At 32.7% G+C, this 16205-nt stretch overlaps 1 protein-coding gene across 1 annotated transcript; it reads right to left on the bottom strand.

Moving 5' to 3' along the window:
* Positions 1 to 1065: 1065 nt before the first annotated feature.
* LOC120338976 (two pore channel protein 2-like) lies at positions 1066 to 15768 on the bottom strand. Its single transcript, XM_039407001.2, has 13 exons — positions 15223 to 15768; positions 14617 to 14832; positions 11288 to 11459; positions 10454 to 10614; positions 9738 to 9852; positions 8444 to 8574; positions 7277 to 7470; positions 5320 to 5505; positions 4589 to 4730; positions 4012 to 4268; positions 3715 to 3824; positions 3026 to 3204; positions 1066 to 2877 (listed from the first exon to the last, which is right to left on the bottom strand). Exons 1-13 carry the CDS (start codon positions 15660 to 15662, stop codon positions 2724 to 2726), a joined length of 2457 nt encoding a protein of 818 aa, XP_039262935.2. The 5' UTR covers positions 15663 to 15768; the 3' UTR covers positions 1066 to 2723.
* Positions 15769 to 16205: the final 437 nt, after the last annotated feature.

The following is a 16205-nucleotide window of genomic DNA, read 5'->3' on the forward strand; positions in this document are numbered from 1 at the left end:
TTGAGGTATTCAGGATTAAGTATTTTTGTAAGAGTCTGGGCATCAGCCTTTTCTAAGCAACAAACGAACGAGAAGGAATGCGTGAATATGTCAACACGTTGTTGTAAGAAACGTCGGCATTGTGTCGTCATAATTTCGGGGCTAGCCCCGATGATTTAGTAAAAGAAACAGAAAACAAACGAGACAAACGCGGCGAGTGGAAGATAAAAGAGAGAATACGATATACAGTGAGCAACCGGGGCAAAATCGGCGTCGCCCCGTCGACGTTCGGCGAAGGCTTTGCGAGCGAAAAATGAACCATGTCGGGATAATATGGCTAGTGTAAACAGTCTGTGCAACCGATATTGAGGTATTTTTCGAATATTTTTTATTATACCGAAAAAACAACCGGGGCATTGCCGATAAATGCAAAATGATAAATTTTGTCAATCGTGTTGTAATTTTAGTTTGTTTCTCGGGTCTGGTATCGTTTGGTACCACATGCACTTCAAGTTGCCCTGGGTCAACAATTTTTGCATATGTCAATCCTAACCCCTACCTGACTACGTCACCGAAAAATTCACAGTGGCGTAATAAGGCCCACCAAAGTATGCGGATGGTCGTCAAAAACGCGCAGCCCGATCACCCGAAATCGAGCAAGCTATTTCTCTCGTTTTCTCGTCACAACAATCACGATAGGAGAGAGATCGTCGGCGTTAGCGAGTTCGTTATCGGCGGCGCAGATGCATTTCGGGCGATCGTAATTATACTTTGGCAAGACCTATGACGTGATGGTGACGTCGTGGTGACGTAATTTTTGGATGGCATAGTCAGGTGGGGGTTAGAAAAAACATATTTCGTTATGCTATGCCCACTGGAAGTACTTGTGGTGCTATACTAGACCGGGTTTCTGCTTCCAAGTTTCACGAAAAGGGTGTGGGTAGCATGTTTTGTGGCGAATTTACCACCGAAATAGATTCGGATGCAGTGGAAATCACGTCCAATATTGTAAACATGGAAAACATATTAAAGTAGTCTTTACGAGCTTTAATAACCATAACAACTATAATTTGAATAAAAATGAGATCACCATTTCTGAGTCTCTTTAATTATCATACAACAAAATGTCAGTTTCAGAGGACAATAAAAACTAATAAAATCATACAAATTATAAAAAGATAAACCAACGAAGTTGAACTATTACCTTCTATTCATAACTTTTCAAATATATGTTCTGAATGAAACGATGTAAAATCTTGTCATATTACAATAAAGTTTTCATAAAACTCAAAATGTTGATATACCTGCAAACACAGAACACAATTACATAGAAATAAATTACTTCTTCCTGTAGTCATTGTCGCCATAAATAGCGAAACCGATAAAAAGTGGGGTGTGAATAATGACATACTAGGAGTGTAAATGCACCAGCCAATACATTAATTAATTTGTGGTTATGCAATAATTGACTAAAAAAATAAGACCAAGTACATTGTCAAGAAACACATTTTTATAAAGCTGCTCCGCGAAGTTACAAAGCAAATTTATTGCAGAAAAATCGTCAATGGTATTGTGTTACGCAGCAACAGCAAATCATGATGATATTTCCAAAAATCATAGTTTTTGTTAAATTCAAAACAGCTAGTTTGTTAACAGTATTGACCAGAATAACTCTTGCCTTATTGATATATGGTATGAGATAATTGTTTGGGGCACACTCAAAAAAAGAACAATTGAAAGAAATAACAGTATTTCCATGACAAGTGGCAAAGCTAAATTAATATGCAAATAAAATTAAAACAAAAAAAAATTATATAGAGATCAGTTCAATTTAGAAAAATTATCATCGGTGACTGTGGTTTTTGTGAATAAACCAATATTTGGCCAGAGGTAGAACTAGCGATTTGTCAACACCTGATTATAAAAGTGAAAATGGACAATGTAGAACAAAATGTACAATGGCAAATTATGCTGTTGAGTTCAAACTTCATATGCTGGAAGCTTTTGTTAGCATATCACAAGCTAAATTCAGAAAGGAAAAAAGATATACAAAACAAAACTGGTCAAAAGTATTTCCAATAAAATCTATTATTTTATGTAGTAAACTCTAATGAAAACTTGAATACCAATTTTAAATTCCTACAAACAAAACCATTGACAAATATGACAAAGTGTTACAAAACTTCAGTGGCAAGAAATAATAATGCAGTGTTCAGAAGAAAGGATAAAAAGTAGATAATACTTTTTCATAAAAAGTCGGTTTAGTAATGGAGAAAACTTGGTGAAACACACATCAAAAGTTCGATTATTAAAATTGAAATTAAAATAGCATAACTTAAATTGAAAGCCTCTTGAGATGAAAAGTTTGACTTGGTTGGTGGTTTCCCACACCACTGAAAATATAATTGTTTATAATTATATTTCTCCCAAGCGAATATTCAGAAATTTTTTACAAACAATCTTCAATGTAATTCAAGAAATTACTACTATCATGATCTGTTTCGAGCTTACAGTAGGATTTTAACTAATAGATAAAAATGGACTAAAATGATTTTATATATCGAAGAAGGTAAATAAAATCACACAAAAAAGATGAAACTTTCCCCAATAAAATCTAAAATGGAGTGATAAAAATACAAGTAACAGTGACAAAATGAATAAAAGCTTTTAGTCTATACATATAAGCAACAAGAGATTTTATCTTATCAAGTGCAATCAGTTTAGTGACAACAGCCATATTTTTATCATGATGGTGATGAAACGTGCCATCTTAAATATGGGTGCTTCAATAGTTCTTTGTTTATTTCTGATGGTGAAGGATCATGCATACTTGAAAGGAACAGAGCTTGCACTGTGCCCCGTCTCCCAAGACGTTGTAGGTGATGAGCTTCATGTACCCTAATTATGGATGAAGTACAGATAAATAAAAATGTCTGTAATATTGCGTATTAAATATTTATATCTTAACTATCTCTATGGTTATGTTGAAGATTTGTTTTTCTAATATTATCCAACGTTATTTAAAAAAAAGTTGTATGCTGCTTACCTGTCCCATTTCGCTATAAAATGATCCAAAATCAGAGCGATGAATAGATTGACTGATATGACAACAGATACAATCCACCATATAATGAAATATAATTGTGACCATTCTCCGACACGACGAGTATACATATCCAAAAAGACACCCCAGTTATTGACAACCATAACATCCCATAAAACAACCTGAAAATGATTTAAGCATAAACTCACTTTTTTCAACCACAATAAACATAAAAATTTTCAAAATGTACAGTTTAAATAATAGAAAACCAGCGGTTACGTGAACCACCCTACTGCGAGGAGTCCAGCCATCCTCTCGCACATAACCATCCTGCTTGGGATTCGAACCCACGCAGGGAAATTAGAATTGCGGTGGCAAGCGTATTCCTAACGCTTAGCATGATGCGCCATACAGTCGAGTGATGTTTGCTAGCATTTTGGTGTTGTGGGGCTACTAGATTCCATGAACCTAATCGCACCTGGAAAAAGTGATATGGAGCTCCCCTACTCATTCGTTCGGGACAAGGGGATATGTTGATTACAACATCATAATATTCTCTTTACTCCACTTGGTGCATTTCCAATGGAACTATGGTACAATAGATGAAATGCAGAAATTGACAAATTTATACCAACATCTGCCGCTCTGGTAACAATTGTTATTAAAGTCCTATAAAAAAATATTTCACTCACCAATGAAGAGGCAAAGTCATTAAAATTGTTAGCCCAATATTGGAGCTGTTCAAACGTTCCACATTTGAAATGATCAGGTTGGGCAAGATGAGGAAATGTTGAATTTGAATCTGAAATATATATTTGTCAGCCATTAAATATGCTTATTTTTCAAACTTATCAACAAGCCAAAATATTTCAAAGTATTTAATAGAAAAAAGAAATAGCAGAACAAAAATTCAGAGCAATGAGATTTATGAGAAAATCCTCTTCAGTTATAAATTACATGAATATTCACTAAAAAAAGAAGTAACTCACTGTTAACAGCAGGTGGTGTCAGCGGATCAGTTTTTCCTTCAAAAAATATCATTCCAATGATTGCAAATATATAATAAATGATTGCTAGAACTCCAGCGAATGAGGAAAGATTTCTCATGATTTCAAGCAGAGTTGTTGTAACAACAGCCATTGGTTTGAAGTTTGGAATGATTCTTAGTAACCTCAATATAACCAAGATGTTGATAATTCTTGCTAAATCCCATAACGATATTCCAGTAACTATTATTGCATCGGGCCTGCAAAATGAAAAAAAAATAACTATCTGTTGTCATAATTCTCTACTGCATCAAGTTGTGGGAAATAGGGCAGGCTATGACTATAGTTATTTACAAATCCAGTGAGTTACTATCACAAAATAGAAAAAACATAAAATGTGATAATTGAAAATTATTTTGAGCCATTTAATTAATTTTAGTATAAAATTTGATATAAACATTTGATATACTGGAATAAGATCAACATATATAATGTTGATTATTGATGTAACAAAGCAAATGTGCTGTGTTCTTTCCTGCTATTGCGTTATAAACCATAAATATATGATTGTACAACTTACTTTCCTCCATATCTTGCGAGTTGTATTGTTTCAACAATGATTAAAGCCACTGTGATCATTCCATCATAAACATCACTTAAAGTCAAAAAATATCTTTTTCCAAGAGCAATTACTTTCAAAGTTTGTTCAACTAAATAAAATGCTGTAAAGAAATATTTCAGCCGTTATCAAAAAACACATAAATAACCATAATACCAATAGGATAGGATTTTCATAATTATTCCGGGGAGAGAAAAGATGATAAGACAGCTTAATCATATGGCGTACTACGGCCTCTCATCCAGTTACCATTCCATGTCAGATATGGGATCAGTTTGCGTTAGTCAATTATTCGTTTCAGATGCATGGTCTCGATGGTGGAGGAAGACATAACCGACCAGCGGTTATGTGAACAATCATTTGTCCAGAAATTCTCATGCAAATAATCATCCCCACAGGATTCAAACCAGCGAACCCACACACAGTAATCAGAGGTGAAATGTCAAGCATCCTAAAGCTTAGCATGATGCGCCAAACGCCGAGACAATGATTTACATTTTATAATTATATATAGCAAGCAATGACCACAGCAATATTTCCCGATTTTATAAAATGCCTAATGACGTCCCTTCCCAAAAACTACGCCATTGTGACAATAAATATGAATGGGTTACTAGCTTGAATATTCCATATAAAAACAAATATCCAACCTCCCACTCATGCTTCCTGAATTGGTCAGAAAAGATTATTACCTGCAAAAATATAATTTACTACATTGAGTCGACTGAAAACTTCTCGAAAGGCTATTTCATAATGAATTGCAATTTCGACAGTGACCAGAATTGCATTTAACAAGACCATTATGTTGCCAATAATATTGAATGCAGGATGTAGAACAAGAACTTGAACTCTTTTCCGACATGTTCTATCTGACATTTCTGTTGAAAAATTATTTGAAAAATGAATTCAAACAAAGTAGAATTTTGAAATAAAAATAGTTAGAGATCAAGCCTGAACAATGAGCTACAAAATTCAATAAAAAATTGCAAGGTATCAGTTGTCAATAAGTAATTTCAAAGCAATGGCAATGACTGGACCTACGTCAAAAAGTAATTTCAAAACAATGGCAATGACTGGACCTACTGTTGAATAAGCCCCAAAAAAAAAAATTTTCACTCTCAAAAGATTACATATTTTTGGTTGGTTTTTATCGTTCAAGATAGACGCTCGTTTGATCGAGTGTCTGTAGTATTTAAGTGCACATAAATTTTAAAAAAGTTGCCGCATCTGGCAAAGATAGTGGCTTATTGAGTTTGAGTAGGGCCAAGTCTGGGTAGATAATGATATTTACAATAATCATAGGAAATGAATTCTTCTTTAGATGTTATTACCTAATAACTAAGTACGAAATCGTTTAAGGAAACTTGGTTTTACGAGTCTTTCTCGCACAGTATGAAAAGTTGATTTCAATTGATAGTGGTTAAATTTAATATTTTACAACGCCGCATAAGTTGCAGTGGCCACACGCTGGTCCTGCATCTAATTAATTCTCAGCGGGTATGTTTTAGTACACTCGGCAGACTAACATTAATAAATAAATGATTTAACGCCGTTTCGTTTCTTTCTTTGTATTTAACGTACCGTACGTTTTGTATTTAAAGCGTGTCATAATTTAGGATATCAGTATTTAGAGATTACATACATTTGGAACGATTGAAGGCAAAAAATATTGTAATATTCTTAAATTTTATTGTCTTGGAAAATGCCTGTTTAGTATCAAATGAAATCCAATGGTCAGGACACTTCCAAATAAATAATACATTTATAGTAATACATTTACAATTTTCAACATCAAAATCTAGCAATGTGGAAATTCCTACTATTTGAATAAGTATGAAAATAGAATAGGATTCGGTATTCTAGATTCGATTCAACTATTCTAGAATAGTAAATTATTCTATATTGCCCATCCCTAATGGAGAAATTTTTAAAGATTAAATTTGATAAAAGCCCAGGCCATAATTGCCTACCTGAAGCATTGCAGATGGTGGGCGTGGGATTGCATTAGCCACTAGGCTAGAGGTCGGCAACCTATGGCCCGCGGAGTAAAATAATCCGGCTCACGACGCTTCACTGAATTATAGTAACAGCACGGCTATTGTGACGATTATATTCTTTACGTAACAGAATTTATTGTGAGACATGTGTAGGTTAAATTATATCATAACCTAACAAGCATATAATTCACAATTACTCGTTCAATGAACCTGATGCAACAAAAAGTGTAAATTTTTTTGAGTTCACAAGTTGTCGCAGTCTTCGCACGCTGCTTAAAATTTCAAGTTTCAAGTCTGATTGGTGTGAATAAATTGTGATTCATCGGCCATCGGATTACCTTTTTAAAAATATGTGCGACACGCCAAGACTTGCAACCCGTAATTTTGGCCCGCGAGCGACAAAAGGCTGCCGACCCCTGCACTAGGCCATCGCGCTACAAGTATCAATAATGATTTTGTTGCAAGAAAATTTTAATTCGAGAATAATCAAACCGCAAAGTCATCCATATAATCTAGCAAATTTCAATATTATTAAAGTAGTGATTCACATATATTGATTTGAACACATTTAAACAAACTTGGAACACACACTACGGGAGTAGCCAAATATCAAACCTTGGCGATATAGTTTAATAACGTAAACTATATTTACCCATTGATGCAACTCGTAAAACTTCAGAAGTTACAAGAGAATCAATATTGCTGAACACTTGATGAAAATCAACCTTATTAATTCTCTCTAAATCAGAACCCAGATTCAATATATTGTGATGAACTGCTGTGCGTTGTTCAGGTCGCATTGAAACTTGAGATAGAACTTTCTTCAACTTTGTCATACTTACAGTGCTGGAAAACAAAGAACTATTCTATTAGAGCAAACAAAAAACATAATTTTTTTAATTACTCTTACAAAAATGAATAGTACTCATGTTTTTTTATGATGGAACTCAAACTTTCAGTAATCTAGCAGGTTATGCATAAAGCCTATGTTCTCTTTGGCATCTGTTCCAAATGACATAGGTTTTAAGATTTCCAAAAAGTATAAATGACTGAAAAAATGAAAATTATGATCATTAGATCAAAAAACAAGTGATAGAATGCATCAATCAATAGCTAGCTGCTTTGTTTAAAACAAATTCGAAGGAAAAAGGAAAATTGGTCACAAATAAATTTTATGTTATGGAAAAGTCAAATAAAAAACAACCACAACATGAACAATTATAGAAAAAATATGTAAACAATTATTAAATATGAATGAAATATATTTGACCGACATTTAACTGCATGTACCTAAGTTATCGGTGGACGTGTATTCTGGTATTTTAAAAGTGAGTTTTAAGCATTATCGATCACAATCGACATTTTTTAAATACCAGAGATAAATCTAGCTAACTAATTTGAATAAATTTTTTGTACTTTCAAAATGCAAAATACCTACTGCGTTTCAGTGGTGAATCATTAATAAATGCCATTAATCATAATATCACCACCCACATTTAAAGTCATTTGATATTTATTTTGAATAGGTCAATTAAAAACAAATGACGCTCCAGAAGTATGTGACCAATATGGATATAACTAATTTTGTTCGCCTATTTTACATAGAGTTGTGTAAACAGACTGAAACCTATGTGCAGGGGACATATGCACTTGGCTAACACAGACAGTCCCCGAACTTGTAATAGAACTAAAAAAAGGAAAATCGGAAAAAAAACATGGCCTAACCATAACCTGGTACTACAGAAGTATAAAACAGTCACAGTTTCTTCAAAATCCCAATTTCCAGAATTCACGAAAAATTGAAAAAAAAAAATCCTACCTCATGTTATCATGATCCATCAATGTAGAAGGTTCGTCGTCTTCTGCCGAGTCTGTTGTTCCATGAAGTTCACTGTCTGATAACACCACATAAGCAGCAGAAAATGCAACACACCGCCTTGAGTGACTTGACTAAAAAATAAATATATTCAAATTTCAATGTCAACTTTTTAACAAGTTCTCTAACAAGGATGTCCAATATAAATCTAATATTCAAATACATTGAAAAGATAGATTGATGGCGACTTCTATAGGGCACAGACTATCAAACCAATTTATTCAAACACAATTAGTCCTAAACATACTATTAATAAAATTTTAAAATAAATTTTTCCAGCGTAAGAAAAAGGAGGGCGATTCATTTCCTAGTTTTCCTACATTAACAGAAGTTGGAGGTTTCAATAAAAAAGCGCAAATGACAAAATTTCGAAAAATTTTCATATGAAAATGTGAAGTTCCTAAACAGGAACAAGAAAGAAGTCAACGTCAGTTAAAAGCTCAGACATAATATCCTGTGAGCTTTCAATACTATAAAATACCAAAAACCAGGAAACACAGGAAGGCACATAAAAAACACAGATGCATCATCAATCACTCACATGAGTAAGAAATTGGATTATAGTGCAAGCAAAATGAGTACTGCTTCATTCATGAACGCAGTTCTCAGGTAATTTCGCATTTGACTCCAACTATAATCAGCTTCGCAGAACCTTTTTTTTTTGTATTTACCGTATATTAAATACTGATCAATCTTATTTACAAAATCTGTATTCAATTTGGGAAATTTCATAAAATTATTAAAATGGTGTGACAAACAGTTCTTATTTTTTATTACAATTCCCATTTTTTTTATTCTAATTTCTTTTTTACTTATTTTTTTGTTTTATTTACTATAAAATTTATCTAAAGCTTCTCTCTTTTTTTCTAACTTCATTACAGCCATGTGGTTATGTACGTGCATGTGAATTGATTCAATAATTATAGGTAAGTAAACAAGTACCATTTCTTTTTGGCAAAACCTTCCATCTTATATTCTGTAATTTTTATTAAACCTTATCCAAGGTTTTGTTTACTCTCCTCATTTCATAATCAGTTTTTATTTCTTTTTATCAATCATTTTATCACCTTGTATGCTGATATGAAGTCAAAATAAACTTATCTTATCTAACAATGAAGAAAAAAGTACCTAATATTACTTACTACTAGTGACCACAAAATACTGACATGGAAATTTATGATAAATTTACTGGAAAATATTCAGTCACAAAAAACAAAAGAAGGTTAAGGTTCTTTACCTGCATCGAGTTCTGAAAATACCCTCGGAATTGGTTATAAACAACGGCAGTAAGAAGATTGAAAATGAGATATGTTCCAATAAGAGAGAACACAATAAAATAAATTGCATAAAGCCTGCAAATAAAAAATTTATTCATGTTAAATATTTGAGAGTAGTGTTGCGTTACCGGTGATCAACACAGAATTAATTGCAGAATAACAAATCAATTTTCAACATAATTTGATGGCTTGTATTTTTACCAAATATACACCTGAGGAAATCAAATTGAAAATGACACAAAAAAACACTATTTCCTCCAAGACATTCAAACTCTTCAGAATAATGATTAAAAATAATTTGGAAAATTATTTACTATTGTTTCAATGTCCAATTTGGCAACCTTAGGTTACACATACTGACATTAGGCTCTTATACATTGCAATTTGCAAACATAATACAGTAGCCTATATGTTTTTATTTTTACTATTTATTCAATATGACCACCAACCATACCTACATAAAATATGACATACAATATAGGGCAAACATCCTTGAAATCCACAAGAATAAAAACACCAACCATACCTACATAAAATATGACATACAATATAGGGCAAACATCCTTGAAATCCACAAGAATAAAAACTGAAATCCATATTTATTACCAGTACTTATAAAATCAAATCGATATGGGAGATGTAAGAATACTTTTGTTATAACATCATACATACCCACCTGTTATCTGAATAAGACGGCATCATAACATCTGGGTTGTTGGCTGTTGTTAACAACACAAGTAATGACATGAATGCAGTATCGATCGATCTAAAATACTCCCTCCATTCTGTATTGTTTAATTCACTGTGTGTCTCATTCCCAACACTTCTGTGACCCCCCTGTTGAATAACATGCAAGAGGTTTGAATAACTTAGTGGTGAAATAAATATGAGGTGAAACCAGGAATGTCCCAAACGAATTAAATATTCGAATACATTTGATATTGGTTATATATTCAATTTAGTCAATTATTAATTTTAGGAATAATTTAGAATTTTGATTTAAAGATTTCTTTTTTGAGCATTTTTTATTCTATGATAGACAATAGTCTTGTAGAATTTCACTTGTGGAACATTTCCATTCCAGAATATATTTGGAATACTAAATTATTCGGTTTTGGCCATTCATGACTACGACTAAGTTCTCATTGTATGTAATTTGGGGTACTCTTGTAGTGTGTTTACCAGGTTAGGGTCAGGGCATAATTTTATTCCGATTTTCCTTATTTTAGTTCTATTAGGAGTTCGGGAATTGTCTGTGTTAGCCAACTGAATACACCCCTTGCCCATGGGTTTCAGTCCCTTTACACAACTTGATGTAAAGTAGGCGAACAGAAATAGTTATATCCATATTGGTACACAGTCACACACTTCTGGAGGGCCTAATTTAGAATCACCAACAATTCAAAATAAGACAACCCGCAGAATTTGGTATTATTCTAATGGAAAAAATGCTTTTGCCAAGATTTATTATCAAAATCAGATGAAATAAATGGATTACTATTATACTCACCCTTGGGAAGCACAACATTCCCAGCATCATAAAAAAGTAAACATGTAAAAGTAACAAAGTTAAAACAGATGCTATTTCAGGCAATGTGTTTCGTATGCATTTCAGTGTTTTTTTTAACATTGTTGAACTTCCTGCCAAGAAATATGGACGTAAAAGTCGTCGAAATCTCCATCTAAACAGAAAAAATATTTCGGTGTTACTTTTTTCAACTATGCAAAGATATTTACATAAATATATTTATTTACATGAATTTTATTTATGTTTCCATTTTAGCATTTCTATATTCCATTAAGTATATGAACACATTGAAAATAATTATTGTTGTTTAGGTACACGTTTTGTTAATATTTTGGGTATTTTGGAATGGATAAGAAAGAATTAAAATTATAACAAATTACCATTGTTTCTCATGGCAAAAAAAGTTTTGGTACTTGAACAAATCTGTTGTCAAACACTAATAATCATATTAATTCGCGGGCAGTATTTTTCTTAGTGATGTCTTGGCCACATTCATTACAAGTGAAAAAAAAAATTTCATTTTTGCATAAGTGTGTGAAGAAAGGTTTGACAATGTTATTCATCATTTATTAAGAACTGAATGTCAAAACGTTTTCTGGATGGAGCAATGAATCATTAGTGAGGCAGTTGCGAAAAAAATAAGGATAAACCGATGCAAACTTGACACAAAGTTCAATCATTACAACATGAACTAACAAACAGGGATGGCCAATTCGAATAAAGTATTCGAATGTATTCGAATATCTCGTCATTCGAATATCGGAATTCACGTTCATAAGAATACCGGATATTTGTGTGACGTCACACATTTTCGACGCCGCTTTCAAGACGTTTCCGTTGAATGAAAACATTCTCGATAGAAACTTGTGATTGTTTTCATGACTCATCAGCGTAACTTGTTATTTAGGCCCGCAAACGCCTTTACGATTGTGTTATTTTCTCTAAAACGAAAATTTTCCACAAATTTGTTCCACGATAACCATAACATTTATTTTATTTTTGTACGCGCACGGAATTGTGAATCTGGTAAATACGTTCATCGGCGGCGAGTTTCTAAAGACAACGCAACTTTTTGATTGAAAAGCGGCAATTTAAAATACTGAAAATAAAACCGTAAACAACATAAGTTTTATTGAGGCCCGCGAAAATTTAAAGAACGCTTTTCCAGGCAGTGAAAATCGCAAAATTTCGTGTGCACACGTTATGTTTGGTCGGCGTTTAGAAACATATCGTCACTAATTGAGGGCGGGATTTGCCTGATTATCCATTACTTTAATATGCCGTCGAATATTTTCGGGTTAACACGATACAAGATTTGAAACGCGACTTTTTCCCTGGGTGTGAGGATGTATATAATATAATTAATCTAAAGTATATTCAATCAATTTTATTGTGATGAAATAAATTTTACTCTGAGCATTTCGATCGAGCGGAGTCACTGTTAACAAGTACATCTAAATATTTGCCGAATTCGCAAAATACGGATAAAAACAATATTTAATCGGACAGTTTACCTCACGTTTTTATTTTTATGGCCGCGGATTGCAATGGTATATAAGAGTGGTGAGGATTTTATTTTGTCGACGCAACCGCAGGTTAAATTGAAGACAATTAAATTAATAAGAGAAAGATATTTTAAATATGCCCGTGTCGGTCACGAATTCATCACTTTGCACAACAGAAAAATATATATTCGTTGTTATATTATTTGTTGTAAAAGTCGACTCTTTTAACAGGTGGCATAATCGCGGCGATGAATATGTTCTTTTAATTTACTGCTAAACTTTATATGTATATTCATTGTATGAAATTAATTATTCTCTACACTTAACAGGATTTTATATAATTATTTGAGATTTTTCTAACGGCGATAACGAGTTGGCAAGATTGCAAAAATACATATCAAAATTAAATACATCAAGCAGTTTTCTTGTAATTTTAGGTCACAGATTGCCGTGGACCGAATAGAAATGTTTTTTTTTTGACTAAGAAGAAGCAACCGCGAAAGATATTTTAGAATCTTGTATTTGTCATGGATTGAATATTTTACGTAACAGAATGATCATTATACGCTGACAAGACGGCCCTTTCAACGAGCGCGGAATCGCGGTGGGTGTTACAGGCGGCAATGAGAATTTCCGATTTCGAAAATCCTGGCTGCGCGCTGGCAGTGGTGGTCATCTATTCTCTACTAATTTATTTCTAACTCCAAACACAACAATATGTTACACATAATAACAATATGGTTCACATAAATTTATATACAAATATACTGGTAGGTAGTAGAATACTCTAGGCTTAAATATTGGAATTTTTAAAGGCAATTATCTGAATACAAGTAGTATTTTTGTCAAGAGACTCGACTATTATCGTAATATCATGGTACCAATGATAGAAAGCGTCAGACAACTCCTTGGCTATCTTTTCATATGGTCATTTGTACAAAGTGAATAAATTTAATAAACTGACTGTGTCACAAGTTGCTATTATTTTTTATTAATTGCTATAAACTATCAATAACTTTGTGTACATATACTGTTGGTCTGTGGCTTCATTCTGATATTTCTATTGAAGCCTAATTGATTTCCTAATTTACTGGGTTTTAATCAACTAAAACAAAAATGTGTTATTTTTGATTTTAGAATGTATTCGGAATTCCAGATTCGAAAACATTATTTTAGAATGTATTCGGAATAGTTTAGTATTCGGAAATGGCCATCCCTGCTAACAAACATTAAACTTTTATCAAGCATAATCTGTATGTAGGCCCACTGTGAATCTAAATCACTGATTGTACATTGTAAATAAATGACAGGCTGTGTTTGCTAACAAATACAATACCGGTAAGTCACGTAGTTGATATTATACCACAGCTATATTAGACAGAAGGACACAACAAAGAAATTGAACATCAGCTCTTGCTTCTTAATTGAATAAGTACATAAAAGCTCATAATTATTTCAACTCTATGCACATATATCGGATTTCAATATCAGTATTTTTAATACACATTTCAAACAAAATCATAATATTCATGAAATCAAGAATATTATTTCTTTTTTGTTGAAGGCTGAACTTTATATCATTACCAAAATGATAGCATTCGAAAAACTGAATTTATGACCTAAATTTTTCCATTGCACTAAGGGCAATGCAATGAAGGAAGTTATTATAAGTTCCAATATAAAACTGTCATCTGTTGAATAGTGGGACTTTAATTCCAACTATTTAAAACAATTAAAATGTAGTGGGAAATAGAGTATCTTAAATGTATACAAATATTCGATTCACGGTAAAGCATTTTTGCTTACCTATAAACATTATTTCCGAGAGCCAGTGATATAATGATATCTGTAAGCGCCAAAAACACCACAATGAAACTCCCTGTTAACCATGGCTGCTTCTTTGGGAAGTCTCGTTTGTTTTGCATATCTGCAGCAAGATAAGATTGTATAATCGTTGATGTCAGCAACATTAACAAACAAGCAAACTCAACTCCTTCCAATAATCCAGCAGGAAATGTGTATCTATGAAACATATAAAATACATAAGCAAAAGTAAGTCTTAGCGAAAATTTATTGCATTAAATGTCAACTTTTTAGCCGGTGATTATTCATTTGATGTTGAATTATCCGCTCATAGAAATAAAAAAACTGATTAGGGCATAAAATGAATAAAAATTAATTTTATGGGTTAACAGCATTCAAGGCAAAATTTGTGGTGGCAAATATGAACGTTCTAACAACTTGAATTCTTTGTTATTAAAAGTTGTGTTATTTTGATTAACAAATATCTGTATATACAATTTTCGATTCAGGATACATTATTAAGTCGATCTACAGATCTATAGGTATAAATGTTGATAGTAGCCTATATACAATTATATATATATCTTTTTGACATCATAAAATTATCACCTTGTGAGTTGCTGTCGAGGATCAGTTGACCAAACTAGTGAAGAGGGTTCTTCCAAAAATGCAAGAAAAAGAAGAAAAAATATAACAGCATAAATTGACCATTTCACCGGAGACGAATGGTACCAGCGATACAAACGAATCGAAAAGGCGTCCATCCTGTGATGAATACTCCGATAATAAATTGCATCTTCAAGTAAAACAACTCCTTGTAAAATTGAAAGATCTTTTTCATTGTTTTCAGTTTCAGTTCTTTGACTACTTCTGGAAGCATCTTCTCCAGCTGAATTATTATCACTATTCAATGAGCTTCCACTCACACTAGAAGATCCTTCGAGATTCTGATTGTCAACATTTGATTCTTCTGCACTTAGTAATGGCATACTTGATGAAGTTCTACCATTTACAATTTTGGCAGATGTCGACATTGTGTTCAACTTCATTAAACAATTTTGCAGTAAAACAACACGTTTCTTTACATTACAGCATTATGAAATTGAAAACCATCTTTGGCTTAAATAAGTTAAAACCTAGAATACAATCGCTTATTGATTATTTAACATGCGTAACTCCCATACTTTTACACCAGTACACTGATTGTTTAAATATGCATGCAACTGCTGATGAACTAGGCCTATGTATGTTCGAAGAAGTCTGACATTGGTCAGACGTAACGTTACTCATAAAATTATTAATTTGGTGTGGCAAAAGAATTTATTCATTTTTTTTATTTGTTTGTATATTTTCCTTCCTTTTTACTTTCAAGTCTCGCTTTTTTCGCTTCCGACAGTATCATGTCTCGATGATTGTGTGTGTGTGTGTGTGCGTGCGTGCCTTAATTAGTTTTTTTTTACTTTTGGGTGAGCGAACACGTACTACTTCTTTTATCAATACCTTTCCATCTAACATCTGTACGTTTCAAACCTTACCGTACTCTAGGTTTTGTTCGCTTTCCCGATTCTATAATCAGTTACTTTTACTTTTAT

This window comes from Styela clava, chromosome 9 (genome assembly GCF_964204865.1).
Source record: "Styela clava chromosome 9, kaStyClav1.hap1.2, whole genome shotgun sequence".
Classification (NCBI taxonomy): Eukaryota; Metazoa; Chordata; class Ascidiacea; order Stolidobranchia; family Styelidae; genus Styela; species Styela clava.

Coding starts and splice junctions, on each gene's coding strand:
- LOC120338976 (XM_039407001.2), bottom strand. CDS start 15,662: ATGAAGTTGAACACAATGTCGACATCTGCCAAAATTGTAAATGGTAGA. Junction 4,731..5,319: donor AGTAAATTATATTTTTGCAG/GTAATAATCTTT, acceptor ATTTCTTTACAG/CATTTTATTTAGTTGAACAA. Junction 4,269..4,588: donor CTCGCAAGATATGGAGGAAA/GTAAGTTGTACA, acceptor TTCATTTTGCAG/GCCCGATGCAATAATAGTTA.